Source organism: Empidonax traillii, unplaced genomic scaffold (genome assembly GCF_003031625.1).
Source record: "Empidonax traillii isolate 1590-97213 ecotype Southwest subspecies unplaced genomic scaffold, ASM303162v1 scaffold426:size1138770, whole genome shotgun sequence".
Lineage (NCBI taxonomy): Eukaryota > Metazoa > Chordata > Aves > Passeriformes > Tyrannidae > Empidonax > Empidonax traillii.
In genome coordinates this window covers 537,665-559,658 of record NW_020955619.1, presented here as the reverse complement: position 1 = coordinate 559,658, position 21,994 = coordinate 537,665, and the positions used below count along the sequence as shown (strand labels likewise).

The 21,994-nt window shown below is 48.9% G+C and overlaps 4 protein-coding genes across 5 annotated transcripts in view; 2 read left to right on the top strand and 2 right to left on the bottom strand.

Annotated features, from left to right (window-relative positions):
• TMEM119 (transmembrane protein 119) overlaps positions 1–181 on the top strand; it is a 5,878-nt gene extending 5,697 nt beyond the window's left edge. The window contains exon 3 of the mRNA XM_027894346.1: positions 165–181. Within this exon, the coding sequence (XP_027750147.1) occupies positions 165–181 (17 nt within the window). The remainder of the gene's footprint in view (positions 1–164) is intronic.
• A 30-nt stretch (positions 182–211) lies between these two features.
• ISCU (iron-sulfur cluster assembly enzyme) lies at positions 212–932 on the bottom strand. Its single transcript, XM_027894405.1, has 3 exons — positions 830–932; positions 640–753; positions 212–451 (listed from the first exon to the last, which is right to left on the bottom strand). The coding sequence occupies exons 1-3, from the start codon at positions 911–913 to the stop codon at positions 227–229; spliced, it is 423 nt and encodes a 140-aa protein (XP_027750206.1). The 5' UTR covers positions 914–932; the 3' UTR covers positions 212–226.
• Positions 933–1,475: 543 nt separating this feature from the next.
• SART3 (spliceosome associated factor 3, U4/U6 recycling protein) lies at positions 1,476–16,154 on the top strand. Its single transcript, XM_027894381.1, has 19 exons — positions 1,476–1,663; positions 2,077–2,203; positions 2,520–2,624; positions 3,637–3,821; positions 4,781–4,886; positions 5,800–5,924; positions 6,376–6,531; positions 7,354–7,492; positions 7,864–7,971; positions 8,432–8,509; positions 8,716–8,774; positions 9,360–9,469; positions 9,729–9,841; positions 10,262–10,338; positions 10,730–10,895; positions 11,616–12,064; positions 12,548–12,700; positions 13,835–14,013; positions 14,782–16,154. The coding sequence occupies exons 1-19, from the start codon at positions 1,496–1,498 to the stop codon at positions 14,960–14,962; spliced, it is 2,784 nt and encodes a 927-aa protein (XP_027750182.1). The 5' UTR covers positions 1,476–1,495; the 3' UTR covers positions 14,963–16,154.
• Positions 16,151–20,862, bottom strand: FICD (FIC domain containing). Of its 2 annotated transcripts, XR_003572427.1 has the most exons (3): positions 20,362–20,862; positions 17,729–18,883; positions 16,151–16,287 (listed from the first exon to the last, which is right to left on the bottom strand). XR_003572427.1 is itself a non-coding variant. In XM_027894382.1 (2 exons), the coding sequence occupies exons 1-2, from the start codon at positions 20,645–20,647 to the stop codon at positions 17,808–17,810; spliced, it is 1,362 nt and encodes a 453-aa protein (XP_027750183.1). In that variant the 5' UTR covers positions 20,648–20,862; the 3' UTR covers positions 16,305–17,807. The 2 variants fall into 2 exon arrangements, 1 of the variants encoding a protein (XP_027750183.1); XM_027894382.1 differs by lacking the exon at positions 16,151–16,287 and having other exon boundaries at positions 16,305–18,883.
• Positions 20,863–21,994: the final 1,132 nt, after the last annotated feature.

Genomic DNA, 21,994 nt, shown 5'->3' with positions numbered 1-21,994 from the left:
ATCAGCCTGGTTTTGCTCGTTGCATAAGACACAAAGTACTTCCCTGGTGGAATCACCACCCCTGGAAGTGTTAAAAAAATGTGACACCCGGGGACATGGGTCAGTGGTGGACGGGGCAGTGCTGAGGGAATGGTTGGACTCAATGCTCTTAGGGCTTTTTCCAGCCTTAATGATTCTCTAATGATTCCTGAAAAAGGTAACTCTTGCTCTAAGTCAGGGCTGGCAGTCACTGCCTTCTAAGCTCCAGCACAAAGCAGTGCCGGGATTCCCTGGCCAGGGCGATCTGGACAGAGAGCACAGGCGGGTGTGACGCTCGGAAGCTTTCCCAGAGCTCCCTCACCGTTTTCCCTTTGACCCACTCGGTGGCCAGCGAGCTGGAGGCGATGGCCGAGCCGCACCCGAACGTTTTGAACCGGGCGTCCACGATCCTGCCGTTCTCGTCCACCTCCACCTGTGAGAACATTTTGGGAACACTTCAGCGCCTGCCCCGGGGGAGCGGGACGGGCCCTGCTCCAGGCACAGGGCAGGGCGGCTGTGCGGGAAGGCCACGCTGTGCCCTGCGGGGACACGGGCAGGTTTGTGCCTCGCAGCAGCCCCACGTGACCCCCCCGCCAGGTGCCACAGGGTCCCCAAGGTCACCTGTAGCTTCATGACGTCGCCGCAGGCCGGGGCGCCCACCAGGCCGGTGCCTACGTTCTTGGCGTTGCGGTCGAGGGAGCCGACGTTGCGCGGGTTCTCGTAGTGATCCACCACCTACGAAGGCACAGCGTCACCGAGAGCCACCCAGATTCCCCCTCCCGTCCCTCCCCGTGCCCCGCTAGCCCCTCACCTTCTTGTGGTAGCCCAGCGCGGCCGGGGTGGGCCCGGCCCGGGGCCGCAGCAGCGCCGCCCCCGCCGCCCTCAGCGTCGCCATCTTGACTGAGGGGCGGGCGGTGCGCGGCGCCCTTTTATAACCTCGGGCGAGGAGGCCACGCCCCGACCACACCCCCTCGCCTCAGGCCGTTAGGCTTCCCCGTCTCACCGCGACCACGCGTTCCCCGCGCAGACCGAGAGAGCGCCGGGGGCCGCCCGCGGGGAGGGCCTCGCGCTGCCGCTGAAAGGATCAATAATTTAAAAAAAAGGTGGAAGCGCCGCTTCTGTCGTGACAGGCATTTTATCGGGATATCCGGCGCGCGTGCGAGACGCCACACTCAATATGGCAGCCGAGCCGCGCCGCGCACGCCGCAGACCCTCCCGGAGGCCCCCCTGAGGGCGGCACAGCGGGGTGTCCACAGCGTTGCCTGAGCCACGCACCGGAATACAAAGGGTCGCTCCGCCGCCCCGCTCGGCGCAGCTCGGTCCCAGCTCGCAGCGGAGCGCAGGGCGGGGCGGGCGGCGGGTTCCCGCTCTCCCTGCCCGGCTCGGCAGGCGGCGGCGCGGGGCGGCGGGACGGGCGGCGCGGGGGCAGCCGCGGCTGCTGGCACAGCGCGGCGGGCGGCGAGCGGAGCTGCATAAGATGGCGGCGGCGGGAGCTGAGGCGGCGGCAGAGGAGGAGAAGCGGCTGCCGGAGGGAGACCCCGAGTCGGGCGGGGACTCGGATGATGAGGGGGACTCGGACTCCTCCGGCGACGGCGAGGATGAGGAGAAGGAGAACGAGGCCGAGATCCAGCGGCTGGAGGAGCAGGTGGGCCCGGCGGGCAGCGGGTGTGGCGGGAACAGGGGAAAATCCACGACCGTGGCTGTACTTTGGTGCTGGGAAGTGTCAGGACGTGGATTCCCGTGGTCCTTGCTCGTCTTGTCCAACTCGGGGTATTCCATGATTTTAAGACGCGAGTGTTTGGAGTCTGAAGTGGCCCTGGGAGCTTAACGCCATGAGCTGAGCACTAAGCTTAACTTAAAGCTCTTTTAAACCTGAAAGTGTTTTTAAAAAATGTCCCTGTGCAACCTGGAAACACCTTACAAACAGAAGTGGAATCTGTTGCAAATCTGTGGTTTTGGCTCCACGAATGCACGAGGAGATTATGATTTATTTTATGATTTCTTCATGTCCCCCATTCAGCAGTGGTTTTAGAATCGTTTTTTTTATCGTTTCTTAAGCTGTCCATTAATGCCTTTGACTACAACTGTCACTTGGATCTGATCAAGCTGCTGCGTCAGGAGGGAGAGCTGGTGAAGCTCCGGCGAGCTCGGCAGAAGATGAGCGAGCTCTTCCCCCTCACTGAAGGTACTGAGCACCCTCTGCTCCTGCTACAGCCCCCACAAGGGAAGCTTCACCTGTACTGAAATAAGATGTCTGTGCCAGGTTTAAGAACCCTCAGGCAGGGAGTGTGACCCAGATCCCAGCAAACTCCGCTTTAAAAAGTCTTCACCCAACTTTAACTTTAAATTTGTTACGAGGAGTCATGGAAGTTAAAATTCCTCTCTTTGCCTTGGCCCTCTCCCTGATTTTAACCCTAAAAACTCTAGTAAAACACCAAGGGGATCTAACTTATTATTTCTGAACACATATTAGTGATGTGTTCCAAATCTTTTCCTTTCAGAAATCTGGCTGGACTGGCTGAAGGATGAGATAAAAATGGCTTCGGAGAGCTCTGAGCGAGAGAAGGTCTATGAGCTGTTTGAACGAGCTGTCAAGGATTACATCTGTAAGTCCTTAATAAATACTGTAAAATATCTTGTGTTACATCCAGATTTGGCTTTTTTTTTTTTCTAGAGAAGTCTTTTTCTTCTGTTATAATGTAGAAATTGGATTGACATTTCAAAATAATTTCTAAAATGTTCGTGTGATGCAGGGGAAGGACGTGGTGTCTGGTCTCTCTGTCTCAGGAGCTGCTGTAGCTTAAAACTTTTGGCATAAAACTCTGAATAACTGCAAACTTTGGGTGTTGGGGTAAGGGGAGAATGAAGCCTGAGGAAGTGGAGGGTTGGGAACGTGGAGTTACATCCCTTACAGGAGCTGTACCCAAAATGTCACATCAGTAAAATCAGTTGATGATCCTTCAGGAAGAAGGAACGGAGGTGAAGAGCTGAGGAGGTGTCCTCTGGATCTTCTGGATTGCACTTGGGGTTTGGAAGGACTTCTGGGGCCCAGATGTGCCATCCAACATCTATGGTTGGGCAATCCCCACCTGGGGGTCCCTGAAGGGAATTTGGTGGTGGGAGAGGTGCCAGGCAGCCAGTGCTGTTCCCCCACCTCCTCCTCACCTTCAGGGCTCAGCTGCTTAAGGAAATGCTGGCCAGGCAAGTTCAGGAGTCTGGAAAGAGAAGAAGCAGCTACTTTAATCTGAATTGTTCAGGAATGTGGCAGCTTTGTGGTCCCAGCTCTGCAGGGATGCTCAGGAAAAGTGAATTTACTCTTAAGGGGTCTTGGTTCACCCCTGGTGTGGTTTGTGTAGCAGAGGTGACAGGCAGGGTCAGTAAAACCATAAGAATTACTCCTTTCAAAGGGAAATTGTGGTGCTGCTGCTAAACCTACAGCATAAATTCAGTATTTTAACTTTACTATATTGGATAAACAAAAAAAAAAAAGAAAATAAAGAGAAATGTCATGTGTTGGTTTATTTATTTGCAGCAAATGAGGTGTTTGGGAAGCAGAGTTGCCTGGGTTTCATTATTTTTGAGAAGATCAGGTCATCTGTTCGTCCTCACTTTGTTTAGGTCCTGAAATCTGGTTGGAATACGCCCAATATTCCATTGGAGGCATCGGCCAGGAAGGAGGGATCGAGAAGGTGCGGTCGATCTTCGAGAGGGCACTGACTGCAGTGGGGCTGCACGTGACCAAGGGCACAGCTCTGTGGGAAGCGTACAGGGAATTTGAGAATGCCATCCTGGAAACAGCACAGGTGAGGCCATTCCCCAGGGCTCTCATCCCAGACAAGCTGTGCAGCAGCTCCTGTGGAGCAGCTTGGGATGTCTCCTCTGAGGAAAAGGGCCTTTTCAGCTCTAAAAACTGGCCCTTTGCTCTTGGAAAACCATTTTGTGTATTTGGTTGATAAATTAGTGGATTTGTGCTTAAATAAAATCATCAAATCTCAAATGCAGGAGCAAAGTTCCCTTCTGCTAATTGAGCTGCCAAGAACAGCTTTAAATTGAAGAGCTCCATTATCAGACAGTATTCTTGCCAGTGACTATTTCTACACAGAGTCAATCTTGTTTAAGTTTCTAGACTGTTCTCTACTTCACCTTTTAATTCATTCGTTTTTCCACACTGTTTGTGCCTTGTGGATGAGGGTGTTTTACCCCTGGAGAGTACAGTTTGACATCTGCAAAAGATACTTTTACGGGATGGCCGGAATGTGAATATTTCTTTTTATTTTTATAGTTTACTACATAAGAGATAGAAGTTAAAGGTGTCCCTGCTCGTGGTGGGGTGGGAACTATTTCATCTTAAATGTCCTTTCCTACCCAGTCCTCTGAAACGCCCTAACAAAGGGGTAACAGGAGAATGCCCTTTCACTCCCAAACACAATGAAAGCTGGAAGTTCCAAATCATCCCTCCACACCCCAGGGATTTACTGAAACCTCTTTGGTGGTTTGTGAAGCAGCACAGTTGCATGCTGTTCCTTGTTCTCCTTGATCATTTCCCTGTGCCTGTGTCAGCTTTCAGTCAGGAATGCTTTTCCCATTCATCCAGTGGAGTCATCTCCAAGTTTTAGCTTTCCCAGCAGTGAAACGCGAGCTGGCCATGCGTGTCCTTCAGGGATCCTGTGATCACTTGGATCTCGGCTCCCCCAGCTCATAAACAATCCCCCATCGTGTCCATCCACTTGGAGCTGATTGAATTCCCTCCTTTTGTTGGTAGCCAGCCCCTGGCAGCGTTCCATCCCCGGAGCAGCAGCAGGTGCTGTGCAGCCAGCTCGAGAAGATCCACACACTGTTCCGGCGCCAGCTGGGGATCCCACTGCTGGGTAAGAGCCGGAGCGCCCGGAGGGAGGGAGGGAGGGAGGGAAGAGCTGGGATACCCTGATCCAGCCCTCAGGCACCAGGGTTCTTTTGGTAGGGCCACACAAGCTGCAGCTGGAATTCTTGTGTTCCCTTTAATCAATGCCGTTTGCCTTGTGAGCGAGGCACAGATCCCTCTGGATCAGGAATATTCTTATTTATTGACATTTGTGTTATCTCGTTGCTCAGAACTGTTTAAAGTGTGGGTGATGAGCACAAAACGAGACCACCAGAAATGAGGAATTTGCCTCATGAATGAGGCACAAATCCCTTTGGACCAGAAATATTTGTATTTATTGATACCTGGTGGATCTGGTTGCTCAGTGCATAATTGAAGCTATTTAAAGTGGAAGTGATGAGCACAAAATGGGACCACTAGAAATGAGGAATTCAGCTGTGATTGCTGCATAAAAACCTTGGTAGGGAGTATCTCTTGACAGGTGGATTGCTGGAATTCCCCTTTCTCTATTTCTTCTTTTAAACTCCTAAGTCCCTTTTCTCGCTGCTTTGCTCACAAGAGAAAGTCAAACATAGTTCTTTGACTTCATTTCTGTATAGAAAGAATTTGGGTTCTTATATTTTCTTTAAAGCCATGGGGAAAATTTTGCCCCTCTTGGTTTTCTAATCCCAGATGAGCAACTTTAATATAACTTGCCCTGAGTTTGTTTATAGGACACTGTATAAGGTGAGGTGTCTGAACCCTTTAAGTGTGCAGTAGTGTGATAGATCCCCAAAGGGGAAATAAATATTTATTATAAGTATTATAGAAATAAAAATAGGAATATATGTCAGAGCCAAACATAGGTTGAAATCTGATATTTATTTTTTTTTTAGTCCCATAAGTGCATTATTGATGGGGTTTCATGTCTGTTCTCATAGACATGGAGGCTTCATATGCTGAATATGAGGAGTGGTCAGAAGAGCCAATTCCAGAAACCACAATCAAGAATTACAAAAAAGCTCTACAGCAGCTGGAGAAGTGCAAACCCTACGAAGAGGCACTGGTAATGCTGCTATTACACCTTTCCTTAAAACTAAGAGTGAATTGCTCTGGGGTGATTTATTTTTTCACATATTATTAGTTTTCTAGTCCCAGAGACAGAGCAGCTGAGGGTTGCTGGGGGACTTGTTGAGCTGTGAGCAATGGGAGGCACAAGAAGCCTCACAACTGGGAATACTGGAAATTATTGAATCTGTTGAGTGTGTCAGGCCACCCTCAGGTGCACATGAGTGTTCCAGCTGTTTTTTCCAGCACTGAGGAATAACAGGTAGGGATCTGAGTGGTTTTAGAGCAGGGTGGTGTTCAGAGGTGTATGAAAATCAAAAGCTGCTGATGTTTAGAGGCAAATTTCTCATTTGAAATTTTACACAAGACCTGCTCTGGGGAGCAGCTGAACTGTTTGAATTGTGTTTTATTTAGGAATTTAATGTTTTGTCTCCCTGTTTGTTTCCCAGCTGGGTGCTGAAACACCAAAGCTGGCAGAATACCAGGCTTACATTGATTTTGAAATGAAAGCAGGTGATCCAGCTCGCATTCAGTTGATCTACGAGAGAGCTTTGGCTGAGAACTGCCTTGTCCCAGATCTCTGGGCACGCTACAACCAGTATTTGGTAAGGAAATAAACCTAAAAATAAGGAAACTGTGTGCAGTTTTATTTCCCTGGTTTGTTTGTTTTTTAATCTCAGTGGCTGACAAACAGCCAGTAAGTTCTGCTTCAGTCTTGTCCTTTAGTCTTTAAATTCTTCAGAAACTGATTTTTCTCCTCACCTTTGCTTTCCTCCTGTTTTTAGAGGTGCGTTTATTAATCACATGAGCGTTTGAACACTTTTTTTTTCTCGAGCTGTGTATTCTCTCTGCAGAATTAAATGTTTTGGGCATCGAGCTCCAGCTGTACTGGAGCAAACCCAGCTGTTCAGCCCATGTTTCCATGGGGTTAGTGCAGTCTGAAACTGATCCTGAGCTCCAGAGGCAGGACAGAAGGTGGCTGGATTAAGGGATCAGGGTGACTCCCTGCAGGAGGCTCATCCAGGCCCAGTTGCTCCGTCATCTCTTTATCTTCCCAGCTGGAGACAGCAGGTTGCAGGTGGAACAGCACCTGCATCAGTAGGCTGTGTGTGCTCCCTCTTTTATATCCTTTCTTCTCCTCTTAACATTCCAGCTGGGAATTTAAAATTTAACATAAACATTATATTTATTTCAGTGGCAGAAAACACCTCACTGGTCTGGTAGTTCTGATTGTGTAGCTCATTTGTTCCCTGGATTTTTAGGAATATATAATTTGAAAAACCCAGCTCAACTTTTCAAATACAAAATGAAAGTGCCTTTTTTTTTTTATTATTTTTTTTAAATGCTGGCTCTTTATAAGCTGGGATTTGGCTCAGATGGTCTCTCTGGCTGACAGGAACTTGAACTTTGTTGTGTGATTCTTCCAGGACCGGCAGCTCAAAGTGAAGGAGTTGGTTTTATCCGCCCACGACCGCGCTGTCAGGAACTGCCCCTGGACAGTTGGGCTGTGGATTAGGTACCTCCTGGCCATGGAGAGGCACAGGGTGGATCACAGCATCATTTCTGGTAAAGAAAGGCCATCTCAGCAAAACTTCTTTATGGTTCTGCCCTCTGAATAACCTGTGGCAAGTGGGACTTGCAGGGTTCGTTTCCGCCTGCTGCAGTCTCAGAGCTGCTGCCGCATACAGCGGGTGCTTCTAGGGCTGCTTTTGGTGAGCAGCTCTGAGCAAGCAATGACCAACTTAGAATGAACATTTCTGAGTTAAACTGGCTTTAAATCCACTTCCTAAACCAATTTGCTGTGTAAAATTTCTTGTCTTTTCCTGTTTTCCCAGAAACCAGTGTTGTATGTGTATATATTGTGTTATCACTGCAGTTTTCTAATTTTGACAATGGGAACTAATTGTGTTTGGGTTTTCTCCCCTGTTTTCTTTCAGAAATGTTTGAAAAAGCCCTGAATGCAGGTTTTATCCAGGCAACAGACTATGTAGAGATCTGGCAGGCGTATCTGGATTACCTGAGAAGAAGGGTGGATTTTACACAAGGTCTGTACGATAAATGTGGGAATAAATATTTAAACTGTTTCCTATGTACTTCTCTGAAACAGTGGTATTACTGTTAGTTTTTTTTGTTTGCTTTTTTTTTTTTTTTTTTAATAGTATTTTAATCTTTCACAGAAGTTACTTTCTGGCCAGTTAGTGTCTATAAAACACATGAATTTAATTGGTTTAAAGTAGCTCCTTGCTGGCAGAGTAGATTGTGCTGTTGCAAAACTGCCCTGCCTTGTATTTTTGATACCTGATGGTTTTTTATTATGCATGTAGTGAATTTTACTACTAATAAAATAATAATAGCAATAATAAGAAGTAATAAATTTTATTTCCCCCCCCACTACCCACTGAAATAATTGTGGGTGTTAACAAAAAAGTTTTAGTGGATGAGAAATTAAAATGAATTATTATTTTAAGATAATTCTTTCTTTTTTTTTTTTTTTCTCCCCTAAAGACTCAAGTAAAGAGCTGGAGGAGCTGCGCTCTGCCTTTGCACGTGCTGTGGAGTACTTGAAACAAGAAGTAGAAGAGAGTGAGTTAAATCATCCAATATCTCCTTTTCTCTTGTTCAGAATAATTTTTATAAGGCCAGTTCTCCACACAATGTTTAACTTGTCTTCAAGGGTCTTGAACATCTTAAGAAAGCTCCAGATATGCATTTCAACTCCACGGAGAACTTGTTTAATAAACACTTTATTTCCAAGAGCCAAGTACAACAGTCTTTGTTTTTATTCCTAGGATTCAGTGAAAGTGGAGATCCATCCTGCACCATCATGCAGAACTGGGCCAGAGTTGAGGTGAAGTTTCTCTCTCTGTATTTAAATTACTGAACTAGATAAAACTGATTGTTTTAACATTCCAGCCAAGTAGAAAATTCCTTTTCTACTTTGGAATTTTGTCTGGATTGCTTCAATGAGTAAGTGTGCTGGTGCAGTCACTACAAGTGGATGTTTTATTTTCCTTCCTTTGCCACAAGCTCTTAGGAATTGGGATAAATCGTGTTACCTGTCAGATCAGGTGAATCCAGCTTCGGTCTCCTAAGCATTTCCCCTCTTCCTAAACACAAACTCTCAGTCTGGGAGAAGAGCTGGAGTGCTCTACTAGGGACATTCATCAACAGCAAAAGGAAAAATTCAGAAGCAACTGTCCAGTATTTTTTTGTAATGACAACAAAGAAATGTATGTGGGAGCCAGAACGAAGGCAGATATTTGAGGAGGGCAGGGAAGTATTATTGAGGAGTAGGATTGATCTAAGGATCAGGTGTATCTTCCTGGGTCTGTCTGCATCATCTGTGGTCTTCTCTTGGTTTGAGTGCTGGGGTTTAATGGTGTTGAACAAATAATCCTAAATGATATTGGGTATTTTGGGTGCTCTGTTGCAGGCCCGCCTGTGTAACAACATGCAGAAAGCCAGGGAGCTCTGGGACAACATCATGACTAAAGGAAATGCCAAATATGCAAACATGTGGCTGGAGTACTATAACCTGGAAAGGTAAGAGCTTGGCTGGGGGGGAGAGTTAATTCCCTTTTAATTTCCTCATCTGTGTGAGGCAAAGCTTAGCTTGGCACGGGTTTGCTCCTTTTGGGTTTGGAGGTTCTTGGAGCGGCTCTGCCGTGTGTTCCAGGAGCGCTGCAGCACCAGTGTGAAGTGGGAGCTGCTGGGGAAGGAGGGGGAAGGATTTCATGGGTGTATCAGCTGTGTTGTGGCCCTGCTGTGAGGTTTGGCCCCTGAGTGCCCTCCCCTCCTGCAGAGCCCACGGGGACACCCAGCACTGCAGGAAGGCCCTGCACCGCGCCGTGCAGTGCACCAGCGACTACCCCGAGCACGTCTGCGAGGTGCTGCTCACCCTGGAGAGGATTGAAGGTAATTAATTGGCTCAGAGAAGGTAATTAATTGCCTGCACCTCATCTCATCTTACCCAGCCTGGTTAATGTGTGATGACACGGTGAATTTTGATCCGGTGTTTTTGTGCTCACTTTCCTTTCACTGCTGTCCTGTACACACACGGCTCTGTCTTCTTTCCTTCTCTTCTGGCCTGACTTGGAGCCTGCTGAAATTACTGGATTTTTCCATGCCCTTTTGGAGTGTCATATTCTAAATGAGGGGTTTCTGCTCTGCTTGGCTCCTGTTTTTTTCTTTGAAGCTACTCGTTCCAGTTAAAATTTTCATGTGGTTAGAGCAATTTCCATGAATTCAATCACTCTTAGTTTTCCAGAATTGTGTTTTTGAACTATGAGAGAGTTAACATGTGACTTTTTAAATTATTTTCACTTTATCCTTCAGGAACACTGGAAGACTGGGATGCAGCTGTTCAAAAAACAGAGAACAGATTAGCTCGAGTTAATGAGCAGAGAGCAAAGGTCAGAACTTTGTGAGCTACCAAAGCAGTTTATACACCTCAATTAAGATCATGCTTGTCTGAATGTCAGATTTCTCGTGTTACTTCCCAGCCTGAATTGTCTTAAAGCCTCAGAACTATTGATTTTTGGTTTAAAACTATGGTTAACAACCTCTCTTGATGCTTTTCATCTTTCCCCTTTTGACCCTTGGGTGGATTCAAGAGTGCTGTGCACTCCAGGAGAACTGGGACAGCAAATAACTGAGATTGTGCTTTAAATGATGTTCCCATTAGTGCTGTGGTTAATGTAGCTCAGGAGAAAACCCTCTGGGTCCAGTGCTCCGGAAAATGCTCTGCAATCTGCAGTCACTGAAAAAAAAATAAATTAATAAATAAACCTTACCTCTTTGTAGGCTGCTGAGAAAGAAGCTGCTCTGGCAAAGCAGGAGGAGGAGAGAGCTGAGCAACGAAAACAGGCTCGGGCAGAAAAGAAAGCTTCCAAAAAGGCTAAAAAAGCCAGGATTGGAGACAAGCGCAAGGCAGATGATGAGGATGAGGGGGAATGGGGACAGGAAGAAGGTAAAAATAAAACAAAGTTAAAATCTCAGACCTCTGGTGAAGGGGGTATTGTTGGTTTGTGTTAGAGGCAGATGAGGATTAATTGCCATCACTCGTGTCTTCAGAGCTGCTGTGCTTTCAGGGCTTCTCTCTCCTGGCAGGTCTCTGTTGTGGTAATGAAATGAAAGCAAAGCTAAATGTTTTTTTGACCAACAGAAATACCTGTTTTTAAGAATTCTAGAATTTTCTAGGCTTTTCTTATTTTGCAAAAATATTTTTGCTTCATTTTTTTTTAAAGTCATTTTTCTGACTCATCATATGATGCCAAGCCACGTGTGTAAATTGGGTTATTCACTATTGCAGCAGACTCTGGGAAGTTGATAGCAGAAGACTTTAATAGGTTGCAGCCCCTGGGAGCTTTGGGAGCTTTTAGATTTTCTTTTTCTAAAAAAAAAAAAAAAAATCCCATTAGACAAAGAAAAAGAACATGAATCAGCAACTGTCAGTTGTAACTGACTGACAAAAGGAACAGATATTCCTGTTGCTTTCATCTAAAGCTGTCTTGGTGGAATAATCTGTCATTATTTGTTATTTAAAACCTTTTTATTTTGTGTTTTTTGTGTGACCAAAAATACAATGACATTTCCAAGCTGCACGGTGGGAATGGAGGACACAGTAGTTTCAACAGTGAAGGAAACGAGGTAATTTTTTTCTAATAAGGTTTTTAATTTCATTATTTAGAGCTACCCAGCAAGAGGCACAGGGGAGAGGGTGATGGTGTGCTTCCTGAGGAAGACATGGAAGTGGAGACCGGGCTATTTGGGAGAAGTGCCCCTGCCAAGCCAGATGGGCCAGCAAACCCCAAGGAAAAGGCCTCGACCAGTCGGAAGGACATCCCCAAAGTGTTCCACGACAGCAGCAAGGATAAAGTCACTGTGTTCGTCAGCAACCTTGCCTACACCATGGCTGAGCCGGAGGCGAAGCTGAGGGAGCTTTTTGGGAGCTGTGGGGAGGTGGCAGAAATCAGACCAGTGTTCAACAACAAGGGCACCTTCCGGGGCTACTGCTACGTGCAGTTCAAGGAGGAGGAGGCAGCTCTGCAGGCCCTGGGCCTGGATCGCACGGCTGTGGAGGGAAGGCCCATGTTTGTGTCCCCGTGTGTGGACAAGAACAAGAACCCAGACTTTAAGGTAAAGTTTTACTGGCTCAGGTTGCACGGTGGGTCTGCAGAGGAGCTGGTGGAGGGTGTTGTGTCCAGAGCGCTCACAACCCATGAATTCGTGTTGTGCTACTTTGGAATGGTCAAACAGGGAGATTTGCATCTTCCCTTACTTTGCCATAAACAAGGACTGGCATCAATTTATTTAAAGCTGGCAGAAATCTGCTAATTTGGGTAGTTGTGGATCCTTTCCCACTGAGGATATTCCAGGATTATCTGTGACTGTCCTCATTGTGAAGGAGATGTGGATGTTTAGAAGCATTTACTTGTATTGTAAGTCCTTGGAGTATCCCTGTGTTTATATGGAAATATCTTCCAAGATGCCACTCCTGGCTTTAAGGTAGTTTTGGATCTCACAGATAATCAAATACTCTGATAACTTTTAGGGGATATAAGACTGAAATCCTTGGAGTCTCTGACTGGTTTATAACTAACATCCTTTTTGTTTCTGCAGGTTTTCAGGTATAGCACTACCTTGGAGAAACACAAACTGTTTATATCTGGTTTGCCGTTTTCCTGCACTAAGGAAGAGCTGGAAGAGGTGTGTAAAGCACATGGGAATGTGAAAGACATTCGGCTGGTTACCAACAGAGCTGGAAAACCCAAGGTAGGCATCCTTAATGCACTCTTTATTTTCAAGAAATCCTTCAAAGAGAAGCTTGTCATGAAGTTTGGCTACAAAATGTTGTTTTTATCAAGTTGCCAGTGTGGCTTTGCATTGAAACTTAGGGAAATGCTTGGATTTATACAGCCCAGGGTGTCTGTGCTGATAAATAACTAAAGAGGGAAAGTGGAATTTTTTCAAAATACTTCTTAAATGGCACAAGAAAAATGGGGTGGAGGGGGAGATGTTTACAGCACTTTCAGTACAGTAAAAACAGGTATTTGCAAGTCTGCAAAAGATTTTAGAGTAACTGAGTAGATCAGGTTCACCTGGTGCAACCAATTCCCATCCTCCCTTTCTTCAGTTCCTGGAGGCTTTTGTTCCCCACATCTGCTGCAGTCAGAGATTTGCCAGTGAGAAATGAGCCATCTCTGTCTCACAGGGCTCAGTATTTCCATCCTGGAATAAATGACTCCTTGTTAAATAAGTGATTCTAAACCAGCTGCTGCTCTGCCAAAATTCCACCTGACACCTGGGCTGGGTCTGTGCTGGGCCCTGCTCACAGGTGCCATCCTGGGGATGCTGTGCATGTATTCAAATGGATTTTCTAGCCCTTGGCACCATCTCAGGGGCTGTTCCCGTTTCGTGCACACCTTGTAACAAGTGCTCTCATGTACCCCAAGTCCTGCCATCCATGCTCTGAGCTCAGTTTGAGCTGGGATTGGGGCTAAACCACACATAAATGTGCTTAGGGAATGTTACGTAAACCCTGATGTATTTCCTGTGAAACTGGATAATCTGAAAATGCAGCTTAAGGGCTTGAATGTCATTTGAAAGCATGACAGCAGTGAGAGGTGATGCCTCCCAGCCAGTGTCCCTCATTATATTCCATTATATTTATTTTAATAGGATTTGTGGGCTGGTATTTTTTTCTTCCACAAATGAGGGCATAATGAATGAGAATGAAGAAATTCGGGTTGTGAAAAGAATTTTTTTTTTAGAAGAATACTGGAACTCTGAGCCACGTTTAGCTTTGCCTTCTGTATGATTTCCTTTCAGTTGGCCCAAATGACTTGTAAAACACTGGAGATACAGAAGCACCAAAACTAATGTAGGTTATTTCTTTTCCTTATTTAGGGCCTGGCCTATGTGGAATATGAAAATGAAGCCCAGGCCTCCCAGGCTGTGCTGAAGATGGATGGTCTGACAGTGAAGGACCACGTGATCAAGGTGATGATCAGCAACCCCCCTCTCCGGAAGCTGCCCGAGGCTGGAAGGGCCTCCACATTCCCAGCACCTCGACAGGTTTATGGAGCGTAAGTGTGAGGGAGGAGGGGGCTGCTGGCACTGCTGGGAAAGGAATTGCTGGGTTTCTTGGACACTAAAACTTAGGAATCCCATCTGGAATATGTACCTTAAGGGTACCTTAGAAAGAGGAGGGAGAGGGACTTTTTATGTAGGCAGCTACTGACAGGACGAGGGGGAATGGTCTCACACTGCCAGAGGGGCAGGGTTAGATGGGATAATAAGAAAGAATTCTTGGCTGTGAGGGTGGTGAGGCCCTGGCACAGGTTGCTGAGGGCAGCTGTGGCTGTTCCATCCCTGGAAGTGTTCAAGGACAGGACTTGGAGCAGCCTGGTCTAGTGGAAGGTGTCGAGGAAAAGATTTTTCTTCTTTATCAATAGAAACAGGTCTGTAGTGATGAGAGTATCAGGCATTGGCCACTACCTTGGATCCAGTGCTGGCACCTGATGCCCTCATAACCTCCACATCCTCTCATTCTGGAGAGCCAGCCATTGCTCAGAGTGAGCATTCAGGCTGCTCTTCCATCTTTTGGAGTGTTCCTGTGTTGTAGGTGCCCTGTGGATGAACAGAGCTTCAACTCCTGGGGACCGTCAGGCAGTTGTTGTCTGCCAGAACTTGGCTCTGTGTTTCAAAGTCACCCACTGAAAGCTTTGCACTGCTTATTCCTGAAACAAATGACAGGAATAACATTTAAATGAGAGTTCTTCATAATGAACAAAGTCCTTGTTGTTTCCCCAATTTAAAAGAGTGTGTTTAAACGGGATATTTTTGCCCTCCAGGCGAGGCAAGGGAAGGACACAGCTGTCCATGATGCCCCGAGCGTTGCAGCGTCAGAGCAACCCCGTGGCCAAGGCTGAGAACGGGATGGTCCAGAACTCACCAGCAACTTCATCTGAGTCCCCTGCAGAGCCTAAAAAGATGTCCAATGCTGATTTTGCCAAGATGCTACTGAAAAAGTGAGCAAAAAGTCTTCAATCAGCAGGTCTGGTACAATGTGAAATGCCTTTATGGAAGCCATGTTGTGTCCTTATGCTGGCAAGGAGAGAAAGCCTGTCACAATCATGGAAATACTGTTCTGGACTGCTGCATTCATAGGATCAGTGTAGGATGGCACAAATCCAGGTAGTTTTCCTCTAAAGAGCAAAGAGTTATACTTTTGTTCTGGTAAAATGGCGTTCTATGATTCCTCATATTGAGGGTAACGAGGGGGGCAATGTTTCCTGTCCAGCTTGGATGCCACGTGGAGTTTTTTTTTTGAGTACTTTCCAAAACTATTTCTCTTTCATTAACGAATGAGATGCAATGTGAGACCCTTGGCAAGCCCCACTGGTCAGCTCAGATTGTGACTGCAGACATTCTCTCTGGCAACAAGCCCATTTTCCACCCCACCCCACGCACGCAGGGACAGTCATCTCCTTCCATGCAGAGTCCAATGGCAGATGCTCCAACTTCACCACAATGGCCTATTTTAGTATTGGGAGAGTTTCTATACATATGTGTGTATATGTAGATACCCAGATATACATATATATGTATTCAGTTCATGTTCTGTTCCAGTTGACCTGTTTTTTATATGGTGTATTTGTTAAAAGACATTCTGATAATTATTTTTAAGTGTCATGAGCTAATCTTTAGATCTGGTAGTTTTTGTTTCCCATGAAATTGTTAGTGCTGTTGCTGAGGACCATATTTTTTGGTTGGTTTTGTTAGCTAGCTCATGTGTCTTTTTGCAGGTGGTTTCTGTATGGTTTTGTACAAATGTGAAGTGCAAGCTGACGTTTCTTGGTTTATTAAACTCAAGTTCTCAAAGGTTTTCTATAAATACTGTTGCTTTTGTTTAAATGTGGGTGTTGGAATTGCACTTATCCCCTGGCAGCTGGGTAGTGGTGGTGTACCTCACCTCAGGTGTGCTCAGATAGTGTCACTCATACCTTCTAAGCAGCTCATTCCATCTGCTCTGAATATCCTGAAATCAATAATCACCTCAGACTTTCCAAGAATGTGGGGTGATCTTGGATAGAAATATTCCTGCTTGTCAACTCCTATTCTAGAAGTCACCACATGTAGGGGTGGATGTGAGGGGAGACCCCAATACCAAGTTCACTTGTACCACACAAACACTGCTGCAAATAAACACTATTTTCTGTGCTGATTTCACTTGGCTTTACTTTGAAATGATGAGTCTGGTCATGATGTCACAGGGCTGAGGGAGCCAAGATCTGCACCACAGGCCTTCCTCCTCCACAGCCACTTCCTTCGCTGCAGCAAAGTGTTCTGAGAACAACCTATTCCAAACAAAGACTTTAATATTAAAATAGTTTATTAATCTGTTACTAAAATAACATTTCCCCCCACCCCCTCCCACAGCTCTAAAGTGCAGATTTTATTCATTCTCAGGTTGCACTACAAAAATAAGCACGCTTTGTAAGGACAGAACACCCTTCCTCAGGTATTGTCTGCTTTTCCTGGCAGCAGGGACCAGAGAACCCCCAGTCTGATCCTGCTTTTTGCTTGTACAAAATGTGTCCTAAGTCCCTGGCAGGTAAGAGAGAGTTAAAAGGGAAGAAAATTGACCCTGGCCTGGGACAGTCTAAACAGCTTTTGTAAAGGAGTTAAGCTGAACAGCACCCTAAACTGGGATTTTTAAATGGAATTTCTCCAAACTTGGAGGTGATGGGATCAATGCTGCTGTTACACACCTGGCAGGTGGGGGGAGGGAGCTATTCTGGGGGTGATTTTGCCTTAAAAAAAACAAAGATAAAGTGATTCTTTGAACTGCTCAGCAGTTTCCAGGTACTGCACCAACTGCCACTGCACCAGAGAGAGGCCTCGAGTGATTCTTGCCCCAGTTATTGCAGTAATAATGTAACCTAATGATTAATTGTGAAAGCTCCCTGATGTAGGCTAAAGAAACTGAAGGCTTTGGCACATTTTGTACACACATTGTCACCGAACTGGCACAGCTGCTGTCTCCTGGTTATGTCTAACAACTTTTTCTGCCCACAGCTTTGCAGGCACAAGCTCCTTTAGACCCTGAAGTGAAATGTCTGAGGACAGTTGTGCTTTCCCAGGGCTCCTGTTCACTGAGGTGAGGCCTGGGAGCACCAGGGAATCCCTCCCCCTGCAGTAAGTCAGAGCTTTTCTCCTCCTGTTCCACTCCCACCACCTGTAATCCTACACCAAATCCTTCCCACTTGTACAAAACTGGCCCCAGGAAAGGCAGCTGAAAGTAAACATGTGAAGTGCTACAGAAATAGGAGGGGAGAGGTGGCTTTGAAGTGGAGTTCAGCCTCTTTCCTCCTCAGTACCTGTGTGACTGACAGGAAAGGGTCTGATGGACACAGCTGGGAGAGTGCTGTTCCTCCAGGGATGTGTTTTGGGGTGGTTTTGACCAACAGGGACGAGGTAACACAAAAATAAACTGAGTTTAGACTTTGCCAAGCAGCTCCTTGCCAAGGTCAGACATTGCAGTAACTGCCTGGGTGAAGGGTTGTGATTGAAGCAGCTCCTCAAAGCTTAACTTTAAGGAGAAATTAAATCCTAGTTCATCTTTTTGAGCCTCTCTGCCACCTCTCCCCCTCCTCCTTCCCGTAGCACAAGCAACTTCTAGTGCACAGTCGACATCAACAGGTCTCGTTCCATCTCGGCGTAACGTATATAAATAAATTATATTAATTTAATCCAATGTAAGACACTTTAAATAAAGGAAATGCTAAAGAGTGACACCTCCTGTCCAGTTATTCCCAGCAGGAACACTGAGTGGCTTGGAGTTCTGCTCTCCCATGGGTTCACCGGCTCCTGAGCGTCAAGTCTTGACGGGGATGGTCTGTTTGCAGCCAGCAGTGGTTCCCCCCGCCTCAGGCAGGCCCACAGAGTACTCGGTGGTGGCGATGAGCAGCATGTCCAGGGTGGTCTCGGTGCACTTGGCGATGAAGCGGATGAAGGGCCTCACGTCGCCCTCGTTGGCCACCTCCAGGACGTGGTAGTACTCGGCGCGCTGCTCCTTGCGGATGGTGATGGGCGGGTACCCCGCCTGCATCAGGATCAGGTTCATCAGCAGCCGCGAGGTCCGCCCGTTGCCGTCCACGAAGGGGTGGATGTAAACCAGCTTGTAGTGGGCCAGGGCAGCAAACTCCACGGGGTGGAGCCCCATGGCGTCCTCCGAGTTCATCCACTGCACCAGCTCCCGCATCTGCTTCTCCACGTCGCGCGGGTGGGGCGGGATGTGGTGCCCCACGAAGACCTGCGTGGTGCGGAACCGCCCGGCCTCCACGGGGTCGGCGTAGCCCAGCACGCGCCGGTGGATCTCCAGGATGTCGGCGATGGTGACGGAGCCGATGCACGACACCAGCGTGGTGTTGACGTACTTGAGGGCCGCGTGCATCCCGATCACCTCGTTCTGCTCCACCAGGCTCTTCCCCGGCACCGCGTACCTGGTCTCGATGATGTGCCGGATCTCGGAGAGCGTCAGCGTGTTGCCCTCGATGGCCACGGTGTGGTAGATGTGGTGGTAGTAGGATTCCTCCATGACGCGGCGGAGGGCGGAGTTGCCCTTGGGGATGGCCATCACCTTCCTCACCTTGCTGTCGATGATGCTGAAGTACCTCTGGTCGATCTCCTCCACCAGCGGCAGCGTCCGGCCCCGGTTGCTCAGGGCCTTCTCGTTGTGGGGGGAGATGGTCAGTGCCTTGGAGTACAGGTAGTCGGCCTGGAGGATGTCCTTCTCCTCTTCGGAAAAGATCCCAAACTCGTTCAGGGCGTCCACGTAATCTGGGTCCATTTTGAGGGCGTACAGGAAGAGCTTGTGGGCCTTCTCCCGCTTCCCCTGGCGCTTCATCTCCAGGGCCTGGTTCAGAGCTGCCCTGGCTTCCAACTTCACCTCTGGAATGCAACAAAAATGGTTAGAGAGCAGGGTGGTGGATTGGGCTGAAAATGCTCTGGACTGAAAAATTCTAGAGATCTGGACTGCATGATTCTTGTGGGTCCCTTCCAACTCAAGACCTTCCATGATTCTATGACCATCACTCTTCACTGATCTAAAAGTTAAAACCGGTCTCTAAGAACCGGAACAGAACTTGTGTTCCAGCCTTTGCCAGGCTACAGTCACAGAGGTTTGTGCCACGTCTCCAGGCCGAGCACGAGGCAGCAGAGCCATTCCTGGCAGGAAGTGTGGTGAGGCAGGACCTGTGAGCAGCTGGCTCAAGGTGGCCAAAGCTGTGTAGCCATTCCAGCCAAACTCACTCTGGCCACCAAACTACTTCATGTGGGAGGACACAATGTCTCAAATACATCCTCTTGGCATTGTTTTAGGTGAAATTATAACACTTAACGTTGTTGTGTTGGCTGCTACCAGCACTTCTGTTTGTTTACTGAACTATCCAACATTTTCCCAGCAGTAAGAGCTTTAATACAAACAAAGAAAAAGTGCTGGAATCATAATTCCTTTGAGTGTTTTCCAAATTAACATCCTGGCTGATAAAGGCCACGACTGCAGCCTGTTGTTGCCTGAAAGGCTGTTCTATGCCAGCCAGGATTTCAGGATTAATGCTGTATATCCCAGATTCCTGTGTATTAAAACACCTCTCTGTGTTCTGGTTACCTCCACAGGACTTACTAGTACTGAAAACACGAGGAAAAACCTCAGAGAGACAGAGTGGCGAGGAGGAAACGCTGGCACAGAGCCCTGGAATGCAGTCATGGAGCTGCTGAGGGCCTGCTCCACCTCGGGGGCATTTCCAGCTGGTGTTCACTGCAGGTGGCAGTGAGAGCTCCTTGCCATCATGGGCTGGTGTCACTCCCATCGTGGGCTCCAGGAGAACGCCAGGTAGGGGATGAGATCTCCAGATTGGGGTTGTTTTACACAATAACTCACAGAATAGCTGGGGTGGGAAGGGACCTCTGGAGACTACCCAGTCCAATCCCCTGCCAAGGCAGGGTCCCCTGGAGCAGGTGACACAGGGACGTGTCCAGGGGGGTTTGGAATGTCTCCAGCGAGGGAGATTCCACAGCATCCCTGGGCAGCTGTTCCAGGGCTCTCCCACCCTCCAGGGAAAGATGTTCTCGTGTCGAGGTGAGTTTTAGTTTGTGGCCATTGCTCTGCCACTGGCACCACTGAACAGGGGCTGGCACCATCCTCTGACACCCCTAGGGTGTTCAGATATTTGTATGGATTGATGGGATCGCCTCTCAGTCCTCTCTTCTCCAGACTAACCAGGCCCAGCTCCCCCAGTCTCTCCTCACAGAGATGCTCCAAACCCCTCATCTCGGTGGCCTCCCCTGGACACTCTCCAGCAGCTCCTTGTCTCTCCCTTGTACTGAGGGGCTCCTCTGTCCCCCTGCACCCCCCAGCACCCCCTTACCTGGGGAGGCTTTTCCCTTGAGCACCAGCAGCTCCAGCCCCTGGGAGGTGACGCTCAGCTCCGTGCTCTGTCCCGAGATCCCGGGCATTCCCGAGGGGCCCAGCTTGCTCCTCAGGAAGGCGATCCCCCTGAGCAGGGCGTGGCACTGGTTCTCCACGGCAGCGAGGGGGAGCAGCAGCATCACCAGGGAGCTGAGCAGCAGCACCAGCACGGCCGCCCAGCGCACCCGCACCCAAAGGGTCACCCACTGCAGCTCCGGGTCCGTCGCCATCGCCACGAGGTTCATCCTGCCTCCAGCACGACCGCCGGGAGCATCCCACCTTCCCACTGCTCCCACCTGGGAACACACACACGCGGCTTCAGCCAGCGCTCCGCGCCACCGGGAAGGGTTGCTGTGAGCACTCGTGCTCGGGGCTTGTCACAGCTACGGGGTGGGGGGTGGTTGGTTGTCCCAGGAATCCCCATCCCTTTCCCTGCCGCGCCCCGGCACATCAGGGCAGTTCCCAGAGTCCGTGTGGAATCCTCCGCGCGTTACTGTGACAGCACGAGCACGGGGGTGCCCGGGAGCAGGGTGGGCTCTGCAGGGATCAAGGAGCTTCCCCCAGACCCCCTCAGCCCCCCAGGCCCGAGGCTGAAGCCTCTGGGTTGGGGGCCGAGGGGATCTGGGGGAAGGCTCTTCCTCCACAGAGCCCCCATGTCCCCCTGTCCCCCTGTTCCCCTCCAGCACCGCTCCCACCTCCGGGGCTCCCTCCCCACCCTGAACCCCCTCCTCCCCGGCTCCCCTAAGCCCGGGACCCCCAATCCTCTCCAATCCCACCCGGCACCTCAGCCCTCCCCCGTCCTGCCCGGTCCCTTCAGGTTCCCCGCGGGTCCTCCCTGCCCGGGACGCTGTTCCTGCCCCGTTCCCCTCCCTCCGGTGCCCAGGGGTCCCCCCATATCCCCCCAATCTCCCCCCGTCCCCCCTCACCTCCGCCGCCCCCGCCGCGCCCGCTCCCGGCTACAGCGGCTCCGCCCACACGAGCCCCGCCCCCGCGCCCTTCCATTGGCTGCGCCTCCCTCTCTCTCCCTTCCCATTGGCTCCCGCAGCGGACGCTCCTCCCCTCTCCTTCCTGCAGCTTCTTCCGGGTGGCACCGCACCCCGGGCGCGGGAGAGGCTCGTGGAGGGCGGTGACTGGCGGGAGCGTACGTCAATCATATGTATGACAGCCAATAGGAACGAAAGATGGGGAGAGGGAGGGGCTTTTGCCATATAAGGGCAAGGCGTCCCTGTTGCTACGCGATGGGCGCGTGGGGCGCGCTGGTTATTCCAGTGTTTGTTTCCATGGAAAAACGCCTTTTTTCTGCTGGATACTGAGTTGTTGTAGCCCATTCCAGGCCTTTCTGGCAAAATTGCTCCTTAAGTGTGACCTTAAGAGTGTCAGCAGCATCGTAACTTGGTGCTCCACACCCGCTGGAGACCAGGAATAGGGAGAAACTGGACAAAAGCTGAAGGAAAAGGGACTATTTTAAGGAAATAACTGGTAACTCCCCAAGATTTTGGCATCGAGCGAGGTAATAAGGTATTTCTTTACCAGATGCTCACACAGCAGATCATCACCAGCAGAGGAAAAATTATTTGTCAGGAATAAATTGG